Source organism: Aythya marila, assembly GCF_965140915.1.
Source record: "Aythya marila genome assembly, chromosome: 11".
NCBI lineage: Eukaryota > Metazoa > Chordata > Aves > Anseriformes > Anatidae > Aythya > Aythya marila.
Window position 1 is genome coordinate 4849637 of NC_139052.1, and position 25621 is coordinate 4875257.

The 25621-nt window shown below is 38.7% G+C and overlaps 1 protein-coding gene across 2 annotated transcripts in view; it reads right to left on the bottom strand.

The window, feature by feature from the left end:
* THSD4 (thrombospondin type 1 domain containing 4) overlaps positions 1–25621 on the bottom strand; it is a 289062-nt gene that overhangs the window by 53827 nt on the left and 209614 nt on the right. For both annotated transcript variants that reach the window (XM_082769054.1, XM_082769055.1), the window contains exon 8: positions 12404–12608. In XM_082769054.1, the coding sequence (XP_082625180.1) occupies positions 12404–12608 (205 nt within the window). The remainder of the gene's footprint in view (positions 1–12403; positions 12609–25621) is intronic.

Here is a 25621-nt window from a genome sequence, read left to right on the forward strand (position 1 = left end):
AGCCAACAAAATCTAACTAAGGAACATGACTGGCAGGATACAGTATCAAACATAGTAAGGTGTCAGCCTCACCTGATTCTCAACAAATATTAAAAAAGTGTTCATTTTCCAAGGTGCATACAGACAGTCACACTCTTCTGAAGTGTCTGAATTGCTGAAATAACCGTCTGGTTTTATTTTACAATAGCATTGTGCTCTTCTTGTTAGCGTGCTTGTTTCAGAGTCTGTTAAGTAAAGATAAATAAAGGCAAATATCCTACTTTTGGCTGGGATGGAGTTAATTTTCTTCCCAGGGCCTGGTGTGGTGCCGTGTTTTGGATTCAGGATGAGAACAACGCTGATAGCACGCTGGCATTTCAGCTGTTGCTGAGCAGCCTTGCACAGAGCCAAGGCCTTTCCTGCTCCTGGTGCTGCCCTGCCAGCGAGGGGCCTGGGGGTGCCCCAGCAGCCAGGAGGGGACAGACCCAGGACAGACCCAAAGGGATGGCCCACTGCACGTGGCGTCCTGCTCTGCAACACAACGGGGGGAGCTGGCACTGCTCAGGGACAGGCTGGGCATCAGGCAGCAGGTGGTGGGCAACTGTACTGTGCAGCACTTGCCCTGTATAGTCTTTTATCATCATTATTATTATTATACTCCCTTCCTTTTCCATTCTAGTGAACTGTCTTTATCTCAAACCACAATTTTTTACCATTCTCCCCCACCCCGATTCTCTCCCCCATCCCACCGTGCGTGGGGGGCTGTGTGGTGCTGAGCTGCCCACCAGGTTAAACCACAACAGCAAAGAGCAAAGACACAAGCTGCACCCACCTAACAGCTTGTGAAAATGCTGCTTTTCTTTGCTGTACAGTCAGCGGGCATACTTCTCCCTGGGTTATGGGTACACACCTCCCATGACACGTGAACTACCACATGTAGTTTGTTGCAAAAAAGCACTTGGAATGGCCACCATCAGTACAATGCAACTCAAGATTAATTCCACCACATTAATAGAATGTTTTATCTTTTTAAATAAAACTACCTACCATGTTCATGGTATGTATATATATATAAATAAATAAATAAATATAATTGGAAGAAACTGGTAAGTTCTTAGGATAACATGCTTTTTTTCTATGACACTTGAAAAGTCTTGTAAATTCTACTTATGTTAAAAATATGACAGAAAATGGTGGTGGTGAAAAACTTACAAACTCTTAACAAATATTTAAGACTGCATCATGCTTTTTTCTTTCTTCTTTTTTCAATAAGACAACCAAGTATTATCTGCTTATAATGCAAATTGAAGCTCAAATCAATCCTCCCAGCTTGTCATTCCCCTGTATTAATTAGGTTTGGGGAAAGAATGAAATAGTATTTGGTAGAAACAACAAAAAAATCAGAGCAAGTTATCATTCTGGATATATGAAAACCTCTCCTGGCTCTGCCAGACACTTAAGGAAAAATCAATCCCCCCAGCCTTCTGGAATACAAACCTAAAAGAGAATGATGAAGTGTTATGACAGAAATTCAACAGTAAACTTATAATTCCACTTATTGAAGGAATCTTTATTCTGCAGACTGACTGAACATCTGCAGACACATTATACCCTAAGACATTGTTGCCTTAGGTCCTTACAAGCAATTTAGAAGAAAAATGACAGAGCCTCTTTTTGCCAATAAAAATGTATCCCTTCCCCAAGATTTCCAGAGCTCTGCTATTACTTCTCATAAATGTTCTCATGTTTTGGGTAGACTACTTCTGCTCAGTGAAGCAGCTGTTTACCTGCTACGTTTATTAGCAGAAAGTGTGCGTGCATGTGCGTGTGTGTGCATGGAGGGGGGGAAGCTGCCTGAATTACCCTTAGAAAAGAAGACAGATATCTAACTTAATAAACCAGAGATTCAAGTATGACTGTAATCCAAATATTGAGAAAAACAGTGCTCATTATGCCAAAGATAAACAATACGATGTTTATGTGGAGATAACAAAAAAGATATTATGTACTGTTTATCTGAGAGTTTAATATGCAGAGTTCGGTCCTGAAGGCATGTTCATTTGAAAAGATTATTACTTTGCTTACTTTTTGCCACTGCCTTTTTTAATTGCTGTTTCCACAGAGCCCATCCCTGCTGACAGTGCAACCTCTTTGTCCATATCAAGTATTTGACTTAGCATTAAAATCTGACGATATTGCCCCAAAGAAAGTCCTGCTGCTGTTTCAGTCCTTTCTTTAAAAAGCAAAACCCAAGCCATTTGGGTCTAATAATAAGTTTCATGAAAAAAAAAAAACCTCTTCTACCATGACATGATTATTTCTTGAATCTGTGCTCTGGCTGCTGCACCCCCCTGCTCCAGATTAAATTCACTTTTGCCATCTGAGGACTCCACAAGCTCAGCACAAGTGTGCTTCTCCATCACTGACAGCTTCTGGCGGGGCCCTACATGCACCGATATGCCTTAACCATCCCAACCAGCCTCTCCTGGGGCCTTCACCCCCACACCCCCTGCCACCCTAAGGGGCTTAGGGCTCCATTTCAATATAGGTGTCCCTCTAGATGGTCCTGATCTGATGCCATAGCACCCCTGGACCCTTCTCCTGACTGGGCCTCAGAGGTATGTTGCACCCTCGTGTCTTGCCCTGCCTCTGGCCCCATCTCGCTGTTGTGACTGGTGTGCGGGGACAGCCCCAGGCCTGACTCTTCACCTCAGTGTCTCCGGGACCCTGGGCAGGAACATCGGTATTAAGCCGGGGTTAAAACATTGACTGTTGCAACATGTTGCTTTCATGAACTTTTTTTTTTTGTGATTATTTTAAATAGAAATTTCCATCTTTCTTTCAGTGTTGATTGCTGTTTTATGACCAGATGATATTCAAACTTTTCTATCTCAAGGCCCCTAAGCCACGCTCAGGTTAGTGCTGCCAGCTGGCCACCTTTGCGAAGGAGCTCACCTAAAAACATCTAATCTTGCATCAGACATTCATCAGATCCAGAACGAAGGCACACTATCGACATTTTTGGAATTACAGCAGTTTAATTATAAAACATCTATAAAATAAAAGGAGCCTTGACTGTGGGTAACCACCTCTACCATGGGTACAGACACAAAAGGACGATTGGATCTGTAAGGCCTTTAAGTGCCAACATTTTTCCGACACAAAGCACTTGAAGTAATACTCGGTAGAAAACAAAGACACTGAGCAAGTTAAGAAATAAAGGATAAAGTTTAATCTCCCTTGACTAACTCAATCACACAGTCTATAAATCAAGTTTTAAATCCCCATATATACCATGTATTAGGAAAGCCTTGGATTTCTTTTGGAATTTAATGCTGCAATGTAAAAATATTCTCTGCATATGAAGTCTCTATTGGATACAACCATGAAGCCACTAATCATGTAGAATTTCTACTGGCCGATTATTTTACTGAAAGAGATTTAAGAAAGGGTAAGAAACAAAAATGCTGAAACTCCGAAGTTCAATGTAAAATCAGAGAAGCAACAACAACAATAAAAAAAGATAAAAATATTTCTTCTATAGAATCAGTGATGTCAGAACATATTCTATCTGACTAGATCAAGGTACACTTAAGGAACAAAGAAAGAGGGGTTTTGCTATCCAAAAGAGAATTTTGCTCAGAATAAAATAAGATTAGGGAATCAAAGAATGCTGTTTAGAAATGTCAAAGACAATTGAAACCAGGTTCCCAGACATTTTTTCTTAAGTTTTGTTCTGTAGCATTTGAACAACTATTTAAATAAGTAACAACGCCTCCTCTTGGCAAGAAAAAGAAGAAATATGTTTTGATATGATTTGGGAATTTGTCTATGGATAGCTTATGAATTTGGACTGGTCTTGTTCAGTCATTATGTACAGCTGGGTCTGAGTACAAAAGTCATTTTTAATTATTTTTTTTTTTTACGAAGGGGATAGTATTGTATCTAACACACAACTAGAGAGGTAAGATCACTACACTGTGATTACAACTTTAAAAAAGAAGAACCTTAGGAAAAGTAGTATTTACTCTAGGTAAGAAAACAACTAAGCAACAGATAATTATTGAGGGACTTTGATCAACTCACAAAACTGATGATTTCCAAAGGACATACACCAATCCAAAAATGGTCCCTTGCTGGCCATCTTACAGCCAAAAGAAGAATGGAGTGAGAGCAAGAAGTCAGCGGAATTAGTGAGAGGAGAATCCATGTTCCAGAAAAAAAAACGTATGCAAGAGGCAAGGACATAGATCCCCTTAACAGGCCTGACAGGAAGCCAAAGAGATCCCAGCAGTGGTGAGGACACTGACACAAGGAAGTATGTACAGATGTTCTACCGTGTATTACTTGTAGCGTCTATACTGAGGTGTAACTCTTATTAAGTAATACTGTTGTTGAGTTTTTAAATGTTAAATGTGTTCTGCACATGGACTACTGTAATCCCTAAGGAAGTGAACAAATTACAGTATACAAAACAGTACCTCAAGAAATGAACGTGAATAAGTACAGTCACGACATGGAAGACGAAGAGAAAAGCTTTCTCTATTTCATGCTACTGTAAGAAAGATAGCATGAGCCTGTATTACGTCCAAGTGGTGGAAAAAACAAACCAAGCAGAAAAGGATGAAGCCTTCTGAAACATTTCAAAGGACATTTCAAAGTCCTGCAGATGCTCCAGCACACAGAACCAAACAGAGCAACCTGATGGTCATCAACTAGAAAACAAAGACAAATAGAAAGATTTGAGATCTATAAAGTTCAGATTAACTGGGTTTAGATAAATTAAAATTTTCTCTGTTGTTCAAGTTTCTTTGCCCATCTCTCATTTTTTTTCATGCATTTTCTTTGAAATGTTGCATCCAAGTTCCTTGGTTTTGTCCATAACTGGAAACATAAGTATAATCCAAACATTGCAAGAAAAGCTGAACTTAAAGATTTGGGGGTCTGACAAGAAGCAGGAAATACCGAAAGTCTTGCAACAGAGTTAGTTCTCCAGAGGCTTCCAGGCCAAGGGGGTTTGGAAAGTTATATAAGCAACCAGACTGCTGGGTGCTTTACACGCCAAACTGAACAGCCAGCCTTTCTGAGTTTCACTATTTTGCATACTTTCCTTTATCCCTTTCCCTTCTGTTCAAAACAACCTTTCCATATTTCAAGGGAAGGAAGAAAAACACAACACATTCCTTTAATACAGAACTTATGAACCAAGCACCTCAGTGGGACTCATTGCTGCTGGCCATCGTTCAGATGATGTATTTGCAGGGCAGATCATCAAAGCAACAGCAGGCTTCAGCTGGTGTGCTGCTGTAGTGATAGCTGTTTTTATAGGAACATTGCTTACAAGCAAACGGGAGAAAAAAAAAATAACACCGCTTTTGTCAAATGCTGACAGAACCAGGAAACACAGGAAACAAAAACACTATGGGTTCCAAAACTGGTCATGACTGCTGTCATCAGTGAGCCCATATGAGCCAGAAAGCCTAGCCACTGGGTGCTAGGAAAAGATATTCCTATTCTTCAAGATGCAGAGTAAAAAGAGAACAAAAAGGCCAGGAAGCTATGTACCTGAAAAAAAGAAGCAACACAGAGAACTCTCCTTGAGAATCAGGAGAAATGGAAAGCCACCAGTCACCCAGGTCAGGCACCCAGGCTTCTCCCTCAGCACCCCAGTTTAAGGGCTCTCTCCCAGCAGATCTGCAATCAGCAAGCAAAGAGAAACTCCTTCAGAAGTCTGTATGAGAAAACACCAATGGCAAGGTACGTGCAGAAGACTGCTTTGTAAGCCAGTGCTAGAAAGCTGTGCTACAGAGGTTAACTCCACCATTAAAACTTTAGCAACTTTCTTGAAGCCAGGGAAAAGAGTATTTCCCTTCACCCAGAGAAGTAACATGGTCTGCCCTTTTTTAAGCTCTGCCACTTAAAAGCTAGTTCATTCCTTTTCATACATTGAGAATGCATTTCTTCTGTGTTTTCAAAATGTGCCTGGAACCCAACAGATCACTACACAGAGTGTTAGGTGTCAGCACGCTGTTTAATGAAGCCAGATGGGCAAAGGTCACCTCGGAACTTACTATAGTAAGATAACCTTGCCAGAAACTTTAACATGTAATTATTTAAGCAACACAAGTATTGAAAAAAATATATGGTCAGCAAAGAATAACATCCCAGATATATTCTGGTTCAACTACAGGTCATTAGACTAGGTAAGATTCTTGAGCAACTTGAATTCAGTGGAGTTGAATTCATTAACACCAGGGTTGAATTTCATCCAAAGTCTTAACGACTTTGAGGGTTTTAGTAGTCACCCTAGCCAAATACAACACACTGGCTACAATAAGACAAATATTCTAGTGAAAGAATCTCTCTCCACAGAAAATTGTTTTGAGACTACGTTAAGGACTGTAATTCAAAAATTCTTCTAAAACTCATACAGAATTGAACCTGTTGAGATGCTCCAAAATTGATTAAGCTTCTATTATGTGTGTCCATTATGCAGAATCAGAAAATTTCTGACCAAAAGCAAAGTCTGAAGCACTGCAGAAAAAGACATAAGCTTCAGAGTGGAGAGGAGCATAAAACAGAAGCAAATAAGCAGAAGTTATCAGGTGATATTACTATTACCATGATTTAAAGGAATGCTTGTTTCTGAAAATATTTTCTAAAAAAAGAGGTTTTCCTCTTTCTGTGTAGCAGTTCTGGACTGTTCAGTTCAATATTCAGAAATAACTACAAAGCAGATTTGCTAGAATTCCTACTAATAAAAAGCGTATTTAAGGAATATTAATTCAAAATGTCATGGTTAACTTTACAGAGAGGTTTCAACTGCCTGTTCAGCTAATAATAATTTACTCCAAAATTTCCTTAAGGTTTGATCTTTCTGTGCTTACTTGCAGCATACTTAAGAAGTGATTCTTTACATCTTTTCTTCACAGTTTGGAGAAAATTTCCTTCATTTGTACAACATGTCTTTGCTGTTTAACTCCAGCAGAGAACAGGCGAGAGAAACAAGGACAAAAGGTTAAAAAAAAACAAACAAAACAAAACAAAAAAAACAACAGTTCTTCTAACCTAGGTATTGTAGTTACATAGTTTATAAGTAACGCATACAGTAAGCTGTGAATGTGAGAGAGAGACACTCGAACTCAGCACATCCACTGACATATATAGAGATGCACTCGATGAGGAACGTACACCACAACATAACGTACAAGTCCCTGTGGGGAACTCACAAATCCATCACAATAAACGCACGTAATAGTATAGGTTTGGGTTGCTCTACTTTGTAAACTCAAAGGAAGAAATTGCAAAATTTGTTTCTGCACAGAAATGGATGGATTATTAATAGTTCACTGGCAGCTGTCACTACTGATTTGGGACAGCCACTGAACCTAACATGCACCAAAGCACTGTAATATAGAAGTTTTCTGCATGCTGATCTCTTGTATATATGGTAACAGAGGAAAAAACCAACCAAACAAAACCTCTTCTCTTGCATATTTTTGCACATTAATTCCTAACCCTGAAAATTCATATGCATAACCTCTCTTCTCCATATTACTGTAATGTATCTGTTGCAATGTTTTTGCACAGCAACCTCATTATTGTCTTGCAAAGTAGAATAACATAAGACTAATAAGAACAACATAACAATATTCAGTAAGACCAATTAAATAAAATCAATAATTAAGTGTAGCAATTGATCTAAATAGCACCACGTCAAGCAAATCAATGGCTTTGTCATGAGTGATTACATATAAATTATAAAACTTTTCATATGACCACATGCGATACAGTGGTACCTCTAACAATGCTTATGTTCTAAATTCTCTCCCCGTGTTCTAATCCAACTCCTTTATTTGCTGGAAATTTGAATCCCTAAATTGATTTCAAAATGTTATTTTAAACTCAAGAGATGCTAATGGTATTTCATCATGAGCCATGCTGTTTGAATGTTGTCTGTGCTGCAGGGGATTCTGAATCAAAATATTTTTCAGATAAGATTTTCACAGTCCCTTTAGTACCAGCCACTGTTGTTTTCATATGACTAATTCCTTAAATCCATATTCAGGTTCAGACTAATATTCACAAGAACATCATTAAAATCTCTTGGTCTTCTGCTTAATCAAAAACCAACAAACAATAACGTATACCTCCTATTTCAGTCACGAATACTGTATCCTGGCATATGCTAAGAGGAGGTGCTAGAAAGCCAAGAATCATTTTTACAGAAAGCATGGAAAACAGATTAGATTCAAAGACCTAATCTCATTTAATAAATGAAATAACTTAATGCCATAAAAAACCAAAATGGAAATACACAATTACATACCATGAAGGAACCAAAAAAAGCTTTACAATTAGCAGTTATATAAATTTCCCCATAAAATATCTCTGCAGTAAATAACATTCATGTAGGGCACAAAATGTTAAGAGACCTGCCAAAGCTCTAATATATAAACTTTCCCTTCCATAAGGTCTCATAATCGTTTACTGCTAATGATGGCAAACGGTACTTTTTGAGAACTGCATTTCAGAGTCACATGTCCGCAGAGTCAGAAACTACCAGATTCTTTCTGATCATAGTAAGTTCACTACACATGGTCAACGTATTTCCAAACACTTCATTTTCAACCACCATATCTTTCATTCTTTGATTAGGCTAATTTTCATTTTTTACTGTTTGTACCTCCTTCCCATTGCGTGCTCTTGCTATTAAGGCTACAGCTATGAGTAACAATCAACATCTTTAAATTAGATTCACAACACCCACCATACAAAAAAGCACTTTCTGAATAATGACAACAGGTTCATATTATTTGGATTTACATTTTTGCCATTATCCCAAATAGCAATCCCAAAGATGCTAGAATATTTATTAAAAAAACATGTTTTGCAGCATAAGTGCTGAAATTTACTGGTCCCACTTAAGGTATCATGGCCCTACTTAACTTGATGGCAAACTTCCCATTTCAGTGTATGAGAACTGGCCAGCTGTTGATTACTAGTGGGATAAAAAGTATGTCTTTGTCTCTTTCCTATACAAGACTAGCATGTGACCGAAGTGCTTTGCCAATGGAAAAGTCTGTCTAAGGTCAGCAGTTGTTGCCCAAAGGTCTAACAGATCAGCCAAGAAGAAAATATTGCTGAAAACTATGTATGGAATGACTTGCTCCTCAAAAGTAGCTCAGAACTGTACAGTCTATAGCCTTGTTTAGATGTTATGGAGTGTAAACCTACATTGTAATACATGTATGTAGCTTCTGCTTCAAACTACTAGAGTAAATATACAGACTGATTAATGCATTATGAATAGTTGTTAATAGCTATTTTTTAGGCTGGTTAATATCAAAACTGGACAAACAAAAAATACAAGCTGTCTCCAGGGAAAAAATACTTCATCTAAAATAGCATAGGTCACTAGATGCACAAGAAATCTACGATTTGGTAGATTCTGTAAAACATCCGTTGTAAAGTTACATGAAATATGCTTGAACAACCACTGAGACAGCCCATCTCCATCATTTTCAGCATCATCACTAAAACTAGACTTTTTACAAGGGTTGCAGGTTTTGCAACAATGACCAATGGATTGTAAGAGGAAAGTTCACAAATGCAGTATGGAGAAACTTTCAGGTGTTTAGGTGACTCTTAGTTGAGTTTGAAACTCTAAAAACAACAACAAAAAAAAACAAACTTTCTTGTCTGCTTTTTCTAGCACCTCCTGATTTTACAGAAATCTGAAATAATTCCTAGTAAAAAACACACTTTCCTGGCTGCTTGATTGCTTAGTACTTTCAACAAAGCAGTGAAGAGGTGTTTAACTGTGTAAAAACTGTTTAATGAAACCACGTGGAACTCAGATGGTCTCCGGAACAGAGACAAGCAGGATAACTCAGATTCCCAGGAACATCTGCTGACATCTTTCAAAAAAAACAATTGAGTGACCTTGAGCTGATTCATGATTTTGCATAGAAGAAACCATGAAATGTAAAAAGTGAAAGGAAAAAGAAACAAAACCAACTGAACTAATATTCTTCACAAGAAGCATACTGCTTACAAGCAGTTCTCATGGCTACAGTTGGACTATGACAGAACAGGGACCTGAAATTTCAGTTTTGCAAAGCACTCAAGTGCATGCTTAAAGGAATGACTGCTTGGCTGATACTTTTGTTGTTGCTGCAGCATAAGGAAGAATTAAAGACTATTTGCCATTTTGAAGATTCATGACTTCTGCTTATTACAATAAATATTGATAAACCAGTAAATACCAGATCTGAGTTGTCAATTTTCCCAGCTGTACCAAGGTTTTGTGATCCGTAAAACTGTCAACACCTACATTGTGAATGCTTTCATATCAGTGCGAAATGTGTGACCACTAATAGGCCAAAAACACTATTTCCAATTACCATTTCACTGCTGCAATGCTACAATGCTTGGTAGACCTTTTTCTAGTTTCAGTTTTCTGATCTGTGTTCATTCCCGTCCTGGAGCAACTACACCTGCCTTGATAAACTGAGTTTATAATGTTATAGAGTAAGCAGAGAGGCTGGAGTCCTTCTGGAAGGAACTGCAGCACCAAGAATCCGTAACAGGAGGGAGCTGGTAAATTTAGCAGACTAAGTCCATACCAGCAGCTTTAAAATGAAACATATGTAATGGATAAAAAAGGAAAAAAAAAAAAAAAAGACGATGGCATAAACAAAGAGCTCAGGGGATAAGGAGTAGCATGGGAAAGAAAAACCTTGGAACTTTCCCATACATGCCAACAGTCTTTATTTTTAAGCAAACGTTACTATTTTTCTGTTCTGCCAATTCCAAAAATGTTCATGTGGCTCAGAACATTTTTAATATCACTAAGGGAACTTTTCTGCCTGCTGTTTTTCAAATACTGACATGTAAATCTGTCAAAAAAATTATATTCAGTTTCATGATTTTATAGATCAGCAATGTAGCAACTTTCACTGGCCTGCCAAATAAGCTGCATTCTCACCCATTTGCTACCAAATACAGCGTCTGTAGAAGCGCTTTAGACAGAACAGTTGTTTGCTTTCATCATCCAACAAGTTAGTGTTCACATGAAAAAATGAATGCTGATGTGTACAGGTGCATACTGTATCCAAAAGATATTTGAATGAAACCATGACAAATCAGAACTGATAATCAGTTCACCCTACAAGTGGTCTCAAACTTTTGTCATTTGTGGACTGTGGGTGGCTTATTTCTTCACTTTTTTCTATTATTTCTTCACTTTTGAAGGGTCAGATTTTTGGTAAATGTATGGAGTTTGCATTATAGTACACTCTACTTCCCATAATAAACTCCCATCTACAGGCAGATGTTTCTGTAAAACCAACAGAAAGAGGAGAAGGAGAGGGAGAGGATTCAATAATGAGCACTTCACTTTCTTATACTTGAGCAACTTGAGTTGTAGCCAAGATACTTAACAACCAGAAGTGAGATAAAGCAGCTGTCAAAAAGAATACTGGGATTTTAAACTTCCAGTACAGCTGGATAGTTCTAGTAAAAAGGACATGGAGCTTGCAATAAAGGCCTGGCGTAGCTACGTTTTTATTTTTTGCCATGGTAATTCTTAAAAGAGCTCTAAGGACGGACTAACAGACAAACAGCAATTAAAGTGGTGGGAAGGGGGGGAATTAAAAATCTGAACTGACACTTTTCTCCCAAACCAGTCAGCAACATTGGCTCCCAAACAGAAACACGAATGTAAACAAACTAAGGGCTCTGTAAACTGGGAACATGTGAGGGAATAACAGGGAAACAGAACAGTTCACAAGTGCACACAAGACAGAAGTACATCTGCAGGAGTTTCCACATAATCTCTAATTTGCAGCATGCTATACAGCTTGAGAAATACATCGCAAGACACCATGATGTCAATACAATGTTCCAGGATCCTCTATGGTTTTGCATTAAGGACCTCCTTCAGTATAAACAACTATATAAATAATCTTGTGTTCTGAGAATACCACCCCAAGGTCACGTTATCTCAATACAATTTCGGCGTACTTTTCATGTTAAAAGAACTGCCATTCTTAGGCAATCAGAAAATGCTCTTTTCTCCTCTAAGAACTTTGATATACTTCACATCAATGTGCATGCCCCTTTGCTGGACTCTTCTACGTTCAGACTAGGTTTACGATGTGAGGAGCATAATCACAACAATAAGTCAACTAATAGGAAATGCCAAAACCAGTTCATATGGACAGGGAATGATGGTAACAGATCCAGAGCGTCTGACATGCAAGTTCAAGACAGAATTATAAACTGTGAGTTAGTTCTGATCAAAATGCCCATTTAATGAGCTTCCTTTTCATTTTCTGACATCTGTTTCACACTACTTAGAGCCCTCCACCCAGTTGCACTAGCTCACAAAGAATGTTTTGTTCACTGAGATACAACTTACCCAAATAGTTGTTGCTCTTTGACATCTCGGTAATGTTGATTTTAGTAGCTCCTTCAGGAATTTCCACTATCTTGTGATAGCCAAGATTTGTTAGCGTGTGTTTGAAAACTCCAGACACAACTTTGCAAGCGGTGTTGTCCCCTCCACATATTCCACACTTGTCAATCACCTTGTCTGAACCCAGATAGTCATCACAGCCAATGCTCTGCAAAATAAAGTAAGATTTATTTTTCCAACATCTTACAACTGCAGACTTCAGACATAACAACTGAGGACAGCATGACTTTTATAGAAGATTAAATCCTGAAGATTTTCTGAATTACTACTTCAGCAATTTCTTCCCTTGTTCTTCTGCATGAAGAAAAGCAATAAGAAATAGAGGTTTCACAGACTCAGGGATTTCAAGTTAGCCTACTGTTTTTTACAGTTTGTTACCAAAAATGCAAGAACATGCTAAATATCACTAATGCATTTATCTTTCCTGATTACAACTGTCATACCAATAATCTCTTAACAATGCAGCTTCTGTAGCTACTAGTCGGGAAAGAGATCAAGTAGATCAGTAATTCTGTTATGACCCCAAATGTGCTTTTTACACAAGTAGACCTACTTTATATGCAGTGTCATCTTAATTTCCTCCAAAAACGAGTACTGAGACTATTTTCAACAGAAAAGATTTCCAGAAGTCTTTATACCATGTCCAGACAGCACTGAAGCTATTGCCCCATGCACTGAGGAGAAGAGTGGCACAATCCAGTCTTCAGCCAACTCAGTAACAGCCAGTTGCACACATGCACAAGAACTTCTCATTTCCATTCAAATAAGAAAGAAATATTATATGAGCCAGAACAGAAGAACAGAAGCCTATCACATACTTCATGAAATGTAATAACTTGATGGAAAATGTTCAATTACAGACAGAGTGTTGCTCTATTATTACAAATTCTCAACAATACTTGCAAATATTTGATAAAATAAAAAGGTTCATTATTGGTTTATGCTTTTCCTGTAAGCAAATAGCCAAGTAAGAAGGGGAAGAAAGAAAGTTTTTTGATACCACCAAGCTGTAATATAGGGAGTTTCTTGTGCCTTGACATCACTGTATTTCTTTCCATTCCCAATACTAACACTTGGCCCTTGCTACAAAAAATGTTCTAAACTGAAAGCCAGAGTCTGTTTAGTTCCAACATAAATATTTAACACCCAGAAAGTTTTTTATGACTATCCAAGAATCACAGATAAAACCATCTAACTCATCACTGCCAGGATCATACAGGGCTTGACAATGATGCTTGTCATGAAGCAAGAGTAAGAAGACAATTCCCAAGCACTGCATTTCATGGCGGGATAACCTGATAACTCAGTACCTGGTGTATCCTATCAAATCTACCATGAACAGATTGTTCCATGATTTCAGCGATTTTTGATTTAAAGAGAAACATTTGGTTTAACATCTTGTACTTGCCTTGCATGGCAGAAATCTTAGCATCATGAATGTCATTTTCGTGTTTTGCCTTAAAATACATTTCCCTTACTAACAAAGTAACGTGTTTACTTGAACGCAGGAATTAGATCATTAGAATCATACAATATAATTTCAGACTTCCTAAAGTAATCAAAAAAAAGCGAGTAATATACATTAAAGACTGCTGCGCTTAATGACAGGTCAATTTCTATACTTGTTCTCCTGCAAAGGTATTTTGTTGAGAATATGTACAATTTCTCCACTACACATTTTTTGGATGGAAACTTACCAGTACTTACCATCAACCTATGTTATACAGTGGCTTTCAGGAAATTTCCACTGCCAGCAAGTTGTTTTATGGAGGAAATCCCTTCAAATATGAGGTGCTATTCAGTATGAATTGCTAGCATAAATGTTTAATGGTATTCTGTATCACTACTGAGTCCCATAAAGGTTAATATAATTTTCTTCCTTTTAGCAAATAAAAGAGAATAGAGAAAAATGTGTTTTATTCATTGAGAACATAATTCAGAACTACCATGGGGCACTGTGAACAGAACTACTTTTGACAGAAGGAATGCAACCAATCAGTACAAATGCGATTCCTTTGTAGGGAACAAATATCAAACCTGTTTCAACCTCATACATCGTTCTTAGTTAAGTATTAGCTGACGTACAAAACAGCTGTCATTCTTCAGCTGTACTACCTGGAATTCTTGCCATAGGGCACAAGAAGGGCCTGCATTGCAAAAAGTGCCTGTGATTTTTAAACACTCTTTCACAGAGGATGACTAAGAAAGATACAAAGAATGAATTACTGGAAACAAGAACCTAATAATTTGAAACCAGTAACTGGCAATGAGGAAACAGCCACAGAATCACAAGAAGGGTATAAATAAACCATACACATTACGCAGTGTGCACTCAGACATTTTACCTACCAACAGAGCAGGTATTTAGAAATAAATCATAGCTTTACAAAGAAAAGCTAAAAATCTTTACTGGGCTGCCTACTGAGACTTCTGTAGAAATTATGTGCTTTAAAGATAAGTATTGCAAAGATACCAGAAGGAAGATAGTTAAAATTAACACATTCTGGAAAACCTTGAGATTTGCTCAATACAGCTTAGGCAGGCATATAAAAACGACCTCTTTAATATTTCCAGATCTGGCAAGGGTATCCTATATCAAGTATCTGTCCCACACGCTCTATGGCAATCTCCCATTCTCCTAACTGTAAAACCCATAGATTTCTAGCACTGACAGGTCAAAAGGTACTGGATACACCTGTCACTGCTCCAGGACTCAATATTTAATTGGTCTTGGGCCTTGGTCCAGAGTTAATTTTGGAAAGATGAAAGAAACACTTTTCTGACAAGCTGATTCTGTTTTCTTTCTGCTTTTAAAAAGCTGCTTGAAGCTGTTCAGAGGTTTGTAATGGTAGTAGTCATCCTGGCAAAACAAGGTTGGTAAACAGAATGCAACTATATCAACCAAAAATGTAGAATCCATGCAAAAGAAATGAAATTAACTATGGCCTCTCTGGGAACGAAGAAAGAGAAGAATAATTGTAAAATGAGGGGAAAAGCATTACGAATGCCTTTAAAATTAGTTTCATTTGGCTTTTCCCTAAACTCTAAAAAAATTCCCAAATACGTTTATTCAGCTCTATCCAAAAATGCTTGTTCAAACACAAAGAAATGATTCCCAAAATCTACAATCAAGCTAAGCTAGGAGTCAGAAAAGATGTCATAATAAACTAAAAATATAGCAACAATTGAAGAGAAAAAGTCAGAAACTAAGACTCTTAACATATATATATATTAAAGGGAATATTAAAGCCATTCAGGATAAAGTTGAAAGGTGATAAAAGCATGTAAACACAATTATTCTTCCATTATTTTTGGTCTTTTCTACCAAATGCTGGAGACTGAACTTTTTAACTAACCCCTGGTCTACACTGTTCATGTTAAGAGTATCATAACCCTCCTTTTGACCCTCCTTCCATTTGACCCTCCTTCATCCCCACTTAGACAAGCAGCTTCGTACATTCTAGTCAAATTTCTAAGGCAGCCTGAGCTTTTCTCATCATGCTATTTATCTTCTCCATATATAGTACACTGTTTTCGCTTCCCAAGCCTTTCAAACAGAAATGGAGAGACGTTATCTCAGTAATTCAATCAGTAATGAAACAGAAAGAGTTGAATTTGCACCACAGAAATTGATTGTGGTGCCCAGAACACTTGGGTGAGGTAACCATTTGTAAAATACATAAAATAGCTTCCCAATACCTGAGATGCTAATTTGCAGACTTCCTCACTGATCAGGAATATAAATGTATTTTTACAAACATAAAGCTGCTGTATATTTCTGTAATAGTTTCATTTAAAAAACAACTTATCTAAAAGACAAATCAGCTTCTGTTTTGTGACAGAAAGCACTTCATCAGCAAGCCAAGGAAGAAATTTGATGTCCTGGAATTTTCATACTGGTTATGGCCTGCATATAGCCTGGAGATAGCAGGAATTAGCGATTGCATGTGCACAGGCAGTTGGAAGTTAGGTTGGCAGCTAAACAGCATATAAACAAACTGCATGGTATTTGTTTCTAGAGTACAGGCTTGAATCTGAGTTGATAAGAGTTGGAAAGCTCCAGATGCTCTAGAGAAAATCTAAAGATAACCAGCAGATACTTAAAATACCTTGAATCTAATTATCTTTAAGTTTATAAAAAGCAGAAAAGAAGCTACATATAATTATAACCTCTTTATTCCTCAGAATAAAATTTGGTTTTGTGCAGAAAGCAGAGAAATGCATGAGTCGGTAGGGGGCTCGTTGTGCCCAGACACTGGAGACCAGCTGCTCCGCAAAGTCTTGTAAACACACGGCATGGCTGGACCCACCCAGAGCCAAAAGATGTCACAACATCGTGTCCCACAGGAGAATACAGCTGCCACAAGCACGAGAAGCCTGAGGACATTAGAGACAGAAAAGCCTACCACACATACGTAGTCTTGCAGACTATGAAGCCACTCCCCAAAATACCACAGTCCATTGTCACTTGCAACAATGTCCCAACCAACGTATGGAATGAATGTGATTGAGCAATTTATGAGCTACAAATTCGTCACCCAGGGATGAGGTCAAGAGAAAAGGTGTAGAAGCAGCTTTTTAGATCTGAAAGGGTAAGACTGTTAGAATGACCTGCAGTCACAGGAGGTCTGCAGGAGAGCCTCAAACTCCTTCCACACACAAGTCCCAGTCCATGCCTTCATTCCACCACTATTTTTACTTGGTTTCCTGCATCCACACTTAAGCTTCTACTGATGCCTCACTTCTCAAGATAATTGTTTTACAAGTGGAACCAAGCTAAAAACTCTGCTGCTGTCTCATTTTCCCTGGCATTGTAAAGCCAACACAACCGTAGAGATGCGAGACTAATTCCTTTCTGGTTTGTGCATCAGCTGAATTATTAATTAGATGTCCGCTGTAGAACAATTACCTGTAGGAATGACACTTCAATAGCAGCCTAACTACATTTTTAGGGCTCTTCTAATAGCTAGTATTGCCTGCTTCTATGAACATGTGAGGATCATTATAAAACTCTCTGCTACAACTTGAACAAAAAACTTCTACAAATACTTTCTGAGAAGCACTTCTTCCAGTATTTAAAGTTAGGAATATGCAATAGAGATTTTAACTAAAGTTCACTGAAATCCGTATGAATCTTTGCAGCTGACAGAGGCCTCAGGCAGAGAAGCCACCTAATTCTATAAGCTTCTCTTCTCAGTGCTCACTTCTGGTATTACTCATTTTGCCACTTTTTACACTAAAAGCATGATCTTGTTTCTAACCACATCCCAGGAGGGAAAAATACCGATTCAATCCTAGTCATTCTCTTCTCCTACCATTATCAGCCCTCTCTTGCTGTTGCTGCTCATCAATGTATTACTTACATTCCTGAGTAAACTGAGGATTCAACAGCTTTTTTTCTTTTTCTTCTCCTTCCTCTTTGCGCTAACATATGCTTCATTTCAAATGGATATGGAATAGAGGGCTGATGAAGCTACCACAGTTTGGTAATGTTTTTGAACATGTTTGTGGTCATTTGTGATTACAGAAAATACTCAAATTCCACCATTCAAACTGGCTGCAAATGGTCAGAGAGATGGTTGGGACAACATGGAGGAGGGCAACGAAAAAAAAAACACATAGAAGAGAGCCCAGACATTGGCATGGACCTGCAGTTTCTTCTTTGCAAAAGTAATTCTCCTAATACTTGTTCAAGTCTAGGCAGACAACATAATTTGCAGACAACATAATTTTATTCTGAGTTCCCATGGTGCAACTTAAGTAGTACTTTTAAAACTAGCAACTTTCCGCTCCCTTCCACTGTTGTTTTTTTTTTTGCTGTTTTTTTTTTTTTTTGAATTCATAACCATAAATGTTTCAGCAGATTATTGCAACTTAGCATAAATCAATTTACTTTTCCTATACATACCATGCTCTTTGTACCGTTCATTCAAGACAGACAAGGCTTTCATTGTCTTGTTAAATCTTCACTTTAATTCCTAGTTAACATAATTTTGGTATTACTTAGAGGTGCTGTAACGTTTTTAGGAGGCATTATTTGGAAAGCCCACAATAGAGGAAATTAAAATCACTGGATTCAACAACTCTGTACTTTTCAGTGACCTCTCTTCCATGATCCTAGGACCATATACCGCAAAGCTTTTATTGCATTGCCACGACTGAATTTTATTTATTAGCTTTTGGACATACCGACGCTTCTGTTCTCTTGTACCTATAAGCAAATGCTGAGAACCAAGGTTAGTTTGTTTAAACAGAGAGCTCTGCTTTACATATAAGCTCAACACTGAAACGTTATGTGCATGCCGTGTCTGATTCTGAAATCCCACCTCTGTGACCTAACCAACACAAGACAGCCGCATGCATTTTCTGAGGCACTAATTTGTGAGTAGTGAGACCCACAAATTTCTGAAGTTAAGAGCCTCTGGGCAGGAGCACAATAGAAGTAAGAGCTGTTAAAAAGAATAAAATTAAAAACAAACAAACAAACAAACAAAAAAACAAAACAAAACAAAAACAAAAACAAACAAACAAAAAAAAAAAACAAAAAAAAACACATTTATATGTAACATAGCACAAACTGTTGATAATTAAAAATTACAAATATTACTCCATGATACTGCCTAAATGACTCCCCTCAAGCCACTTGCACACTGGGACACTTGGGGTTGCAATGTCTAAAGAGCCTGTCAAATTATCAGACATCTCAGATCTGATTCCTATGACATTCCATGGATGTCTTGCTCCGGGAAAAGATGCCAGAAAACACAGCAGTCTCCCAATTACAGATTCAGAAAGTACTCTGCCCCACCCCTTTACAGGAATTCCTCACTTTTACTCTTCAGTCCTTAAATAAACCCCTCTTTCACCTTCCTATCCAAAAACCATGCAGGAATTAAGTCAGCCATAGAATAAAGTTGCTCAGCTCCAAGCTTTGGTATTCTGTTTTCTTACCAGCAGCCAGTTACGGTCAGTTAAAAGATGACGTATTGCTTTCATATAAAATGTCTCACTTAGTGACCATGGTCTAGACACACGCAGCTGAGTGAATGGAGTGAGTTGTTGAGCCAATATATAGGCAGGGAACTCTGAAAGGTTTAATAAAAATGATCACCTCTGAATCTCTTCCAGCCTGCTCTACTCCCCATTTTTTTTAAGCACAGAATATTTGCACCAACAGTCCAGTCTTGATTTTTGGTCAGATACTGCAAAGCTTGTCCAACAGTATCCACTTTGTGCAAAAATGCATTTGTAGTACATCAGTTGCTCTTACCAAAATCCCACTGAAATCAGTGGAAAGGCTTCCTTTGAAATTAGTAGAGCAGGGCCTAGGAATATGTGTGAAAATGGGCATCTACTCTTGAATCCAGCAAAGTCAGCTGAATATGAGCCAGCAGTGTGCTCAGGTGGCCAAGAAGGCCAACGGCATCCTGGCTTGTATCAGAAACAGTGTGACCAGCAGGGCTAGGGAGGTGATCGTCCCCCTGTACTCAGCTCTGGTGAGGCCGCACCTCGAGTACTGTGTTCAGTTTTGGGCCCCTCGCTACAAGAAGGACATGGAGGTGCTTGAGCGGGTGCAGAGAAGGGCGACGAAGCTGGTGAGGGGCCTGGAGAACAAGTCCTACGAGGAGCGGCTGAGGGAGCTGGGCTTGTTCAGCCTGGAGAAAAGGAGGCTCAGGGGTGACCTTATTGCTCTGTACAGGTACCTTAAAGGAGGCTGTAGCGAGGTGGGGGTTGGCCTGTTCTCCCACGTGCCTGGTGACAGGACAAGGGGGAATGGGCTTAAGTTGCGCCAGGGGAGTTTTAGGTTAGATGTTAGGAAGAACTTCTTTACCAAAAGGGTTGTTAGACATTGGAACAGGCTGCCCAGGGAAGTGGTGGAGTCACCATCCCTGGAAGCCTTCAAAAGACGTTTAGATGTAGAGCTTAGGGATATGGTTTAGTGGGGACTGCTAGCATTAGGTCAGAGGTTGGACTCAATGATCTTGAGGTCTCTTCCAACATAGAAATTCTGTGATTCTGTGAAAGTGCCCTCTACAAAAGATACCAGTAAGTATAATTTACTGTTCCCGATTCACCAAGAATAGCTTGCTGAAATCTCAATTTACCTCATGGTCCTTGCTAAGTGTGGAGAATTGTCAGCTTCGAGTTGTAGATTCATTGCAGCACAAACGCGCTGTGATTAACGGCCTGTCGGGGCCCTTGCACCTCAGACAGTAACTCAGGAGGCCCCCATGGGGACTGCTCACTGCCAGTATCTCATCTTACAAAGGTCCTAAACTCTGAAGGATCGTAACATTGTTCATTTTCTCAGTTGGTTTATGGTTCTATTCCTTGGTCTTCAAATTTCATCGTATATTAAGCAAGCCCCAGTCCACCAGAACAACTCTGAAAGGCTAGGCCACACAGAAACGAAGCCTAGCGCTACCACTGCTGGCCTTTTTCACCCGGAGGTGCTTCATGAATACTTTACTCTTTTATACTTTTGCTGCTGGAGCTGATCACTGCCTTCATAGCCAGAAGCAGCAGCGTTATCAATCCCAATTTACCTAGGAGGTGTACCCTTTGGTATGACTCTCTCCTCTCCACTCGGGGAGGACCCTCGCTTTTCTGCTTTTCCCCCAGGTGTAAGCATGGCTGCCTAAAGATGGTCTGGATGACATTCTCCTCCTTAATATGTGAAGTCGAGGATAACAATCCAATTTTTCTTTGGCCACTGTTAAAACCTTTGACCTTCACACATGAACTTACTGACTGAAGCCCTATGGTTAGATAAAGATTATTTCTTTTATTGCTGTTTGTGACAGGTATTAAATTAGACGTTAGTGAAGATTTTATGACTACTAGAGAGTAATAGCTAGTACATGTCAGTACATCCCACTCCTGGTGGGACTCCTACTAAGTGTACAGCTCATTCACCTGAGCTGTTTGTAAATCAGAAGAGTGATAACAGATTTCCAGGAACTACTTTCCATTTTGCTGACCCCTGAGGGAGCCAAAGTGTACGTTCCTAACACTGTACAGCAAGCAAATTACACTACACAGACAGCTTTTTAGGGATTTTACTGCACGAGGTTCAGCAGTGCATACCCTTCAATGGAAACAAACAAAGCGTTCAACACCAAGGAACCATGCCTTTAATTGTAAAGCGAGAGATGCCTCCAGAAGACTCCACGGGTAGAACACAACAAAGAGTAGAACATGCTTATTTTACTGTCCCACATCTCTTCAAAGTTACTGCCTAACCTTCACTTGCTTTACAAATAAAAGGAGCAATGTTGAGAATTTACACTCAACCACAGCCTAACAAACAATGTTCTAATGGCTCTCACTTGATTTGTGGTTAGCTATTACCATTATTTTTACCCAAACATTTGATCCTACTTTGGCTTTCAAATATTTCCTGCTGTCTACAGACCTAATACTCACAAATCTTTGATGCTATTTACAGCCCTCTACAAATAGATTGTGGTCACATCCACATGCCACTCACTGAATTAATCACAGATTTTCTACCTGCACAATAAATGTTTTCATTACCTATCCATGCATTATGCTGGGCTTTGTTTTGTCAGACAAATTTCGAACAGCAAGAAGAAATGAACTATTCATTTTTGACAATCTTAAGAATCCAAATGACATTTAAAGCATCTAGATATGCAGCAGTTTAATGAAAAAAGCTACTTACATAAAGACATATAAAGACCCTTTCACTAAGACATTCAATGGTTTCTTGCTGGCTAGAGAATTACCAAAGAGAAGAAAGGTTTTATTCTTGTTACAGTGGAAAAAGTAAAGCAATCCAGGAAAAGTAATCATGTGAAAAGATGTTCTTAAAGATAACACCTAATAACAGCTAATAAAAAATGATTTAAAAATATAAAGCATGCATCTCACACTGATACCTCTGACAGTTAGCAAAACACATTTCTCTCACATGGCTTTTGTTCTAAGAAAAGATAGCATAAATGGGACTTGTAGCTCTCCCATACACAGAAACATCTTATGGTGTTTGAAGCCAAGCTAATTGCAAGCAGCACTGCAGCAACAAAGGAGCTGCAATTGAAGTAGATGCTTGCTGGCTAGAACTTCATCAAAGTAAAGATAGCTATTCAACTTTCTGACCTCTACTCTAGAAGTAGTTTATTGACGATGTTTGTTACTCAACTGTTTTTAAGCGACTATGTGTGTAGCATTTCAGAGTGAAGGAGATTAAGATGCCTAATCATCATATATACATTTCACTGGAAACAGGAAAATATATACAGAAGGTGAGGCCTTTTTCTTCATTTGATAGTATGCAATTCAGTCAGAATCACTCATTTCTGGCTGAGTTAGAAGAAATCTGTCTTAACTATTCAGCAGCCTCTAGGCACTGAAGGCAAGCACAAGCACACGACTAACACAGGGAGAGTCCAGTTTCACCATGCCTGGACCCTAGGGTCAGCCTGTTCACATACAGCTCTGTTGTTGGAGCACTCAGAAGTGCACCCAGGGCACTGGGGCTTCAGTTTTGTGTCTTTACATCTGCGAGGGGATCATATGGCTCATATTTGTTAAGTACAGGAATACTGACACTGAAAAACAAACAAACAAACAAGCAAAACCCTACCTGAAAGTTTGGATTTTTTTTTTTTCCATCTGGACAAAAAGTCTGCACTTCTTGGTTCCAGCTGTAGACAGAAAACACCTCAAGAAAAAGTGCTTTTGCAGTATTATTTCCAACCCTCATAGGATGGAAGTGTTCTGGGTATCAGCAGATTCACAACGGCATCTTGGAAACATCTGAGGACTAATCTAAGACCAATGGTGGGATTTTTTTTCCACTGTACTTAAATGGATCACAACCACAACTCAGATGAGTACCTAATACTGGAGGTGTATTCAAAAGAAAAAAATAAACACAAACAAACCACACTCCACACTGAGAACTGCTCATAACTATTACAAACTGCAAAACAAACATGAAGATGGTGAATGCAATCAAGTGGAGCAATGTACAAGCCTCAGTCTCTGAATATATTAAAGATTTTCTCAAGCCAAATGTTCCAAGGAATGCTGAAAATACCTTTAACTCAGACTGAGTTATTTCTGCATGTCTTATCTTCGCATCAAAAACTGTATTCATATAAAATCTGTGTGCATCCCTATTTTGGAGTCTTTAGATCATGTTTATATTACTGACTTGGTTCACAGCAGAAATGCAGTCTAAGTGACACTCAGTCTCTGCATTTAACATGCACTGGTTTAGCACAGAGAATAAACAAATTAGAAGCTCCATATCCAAAAGAAGCTCTAATGCTCATCAGGTAAAATAGGTTGCAAACAGTATTTATCACCTCTAGAATGCACTAAATGCATTAGTACGTTTAGTTCAAATGTAAAACCACAAGGATAGCAAAGTTGCTATACCCATGAGACCAGACAAAATCTAATCTGAAATAAATATGCAAATCACATATAATGAAGCACTTGTGTCTGCCTGAATATACTGATCTGCTGCAAATACACCAAATTACTTCTTACCACAGATTCAGCAGAAATAAGCCAAGTTTATGCTTCTATTCACACAACTCAACTGGAAAAGTGGAAAACCATTTCAATATCTAAGGTCAGATACAAACCTCCACACTTCACAATTCTTAAAGAAGGCCATCTTGTTTCCCAAAATCTCTACACAAAGATGAAATGTAGGTTTACGATGTGGATCATATGGCTAAGGCCTTCAGAAATGCACATGGCTTAAATGTGCAAACATGAATTCAGTGACAGTGCAGCCTAAAAACTCACAAAGCAGTTCTTAAAATCTAGTCTCATTTGGCCTTGTTGGAAATGTCAAGAAACGGTTAAGTAACATGATTCAGTTAATGTCATTGCTGTTAACTCTATGCCTTTTTATAACACTTCTTATTTAAGTGGCTCAAGCAAATACTTAAATCAGCATTGCCCTGACCACTTCTCAGTATTAGCAGAGGGCTGGAGCCCCTCTCCTACGAAGAAAGGCTGAGAGAGCTGGGGATGCTCACCCTGAAGAAGGCTCCAGGGAGACAGCATTGCAGCCTTCCGGTATTTAAAAGGAGCTTATAAAAAGATGAAGAGTGACTTTTTACATGGGCAGGTAGTGATAGGACAAGGGGGAATGGTTTAAAACTAGAAGAGGGAAGATTTAGATTAGAAATTAGGAGGAAATTTTTCACTCAGAGGGCAGTGAGGCACTGGCACAGGCTGCCCAGAGAAGCTGTGGCTGCCCCATCCCTGGCAGTGCTCAGGGCCAGGCTGAATGGGGCTTTGGGCAGCCTGGGCTGGTGGGAGATGTCACTGCCTGTGGTAGCGGGTTGGAACTAGGTGGTCTTTAAGGTCCCTTCCAAACCAAGCCATTCTATGATTCTCTGATTACTGTTGGCAAGGAATACTATGCCCATTCCAGAATTAAATGAAAGGTCTCTGCAATTCTCTTCAAAAGCTTGATACTTCAGAAAACAAGTCTAAAACACTACATAATATATTTAAAAGCACGGCTATTTCCCCAATATAACATATCCACTCTTTAAAATCCAATCTTTTAGAGCCCATAGAGTTTTCTCCTGAACTTTTACAATACCTACCATTATTGCATCCTGGTTTGTAAACATCATAAAGAGCACAAACAACAATATTGATGACAATATCAGGAAGAGAGCTGTAGAACACAAGCAGTCTCACTTCTGATTTAGGTTCAGGTTGGTCTCCTGAGCATTTACAGGCAAACATTCACCTCTATCCACATGGAATGAAAATCCTGCTTGCCACAGCAAGTACGTAATTATGTGAAAGAAGGTCCTACATCATGATGCTCTTTTATTAATGCTGTGTAGGAAAAGCAGGTAGAAAAAGGGACTGGTGGATTTTCCAGTTTGAATGATTGAGGAATACAGCCCTGTTCCTTCTGGAAAAATCAGCAGCACAGCTGTGACACAATACAGCATACATCTCCAATGTCACAGCCAGGAGTGGAATTGTCCTTTCAATACAGTTCTCTTTCCTCCATCCTTGGTGCTGAATAGTTATATAACATCATCCCAATTAATATGCCTTTAAACACCAGAGAGAATACGTGGTTTTGCTAACAGAAACTGCATACTACAAAGAGCTGAGATACTTGAAAAGACATCTTTCAACCTTACA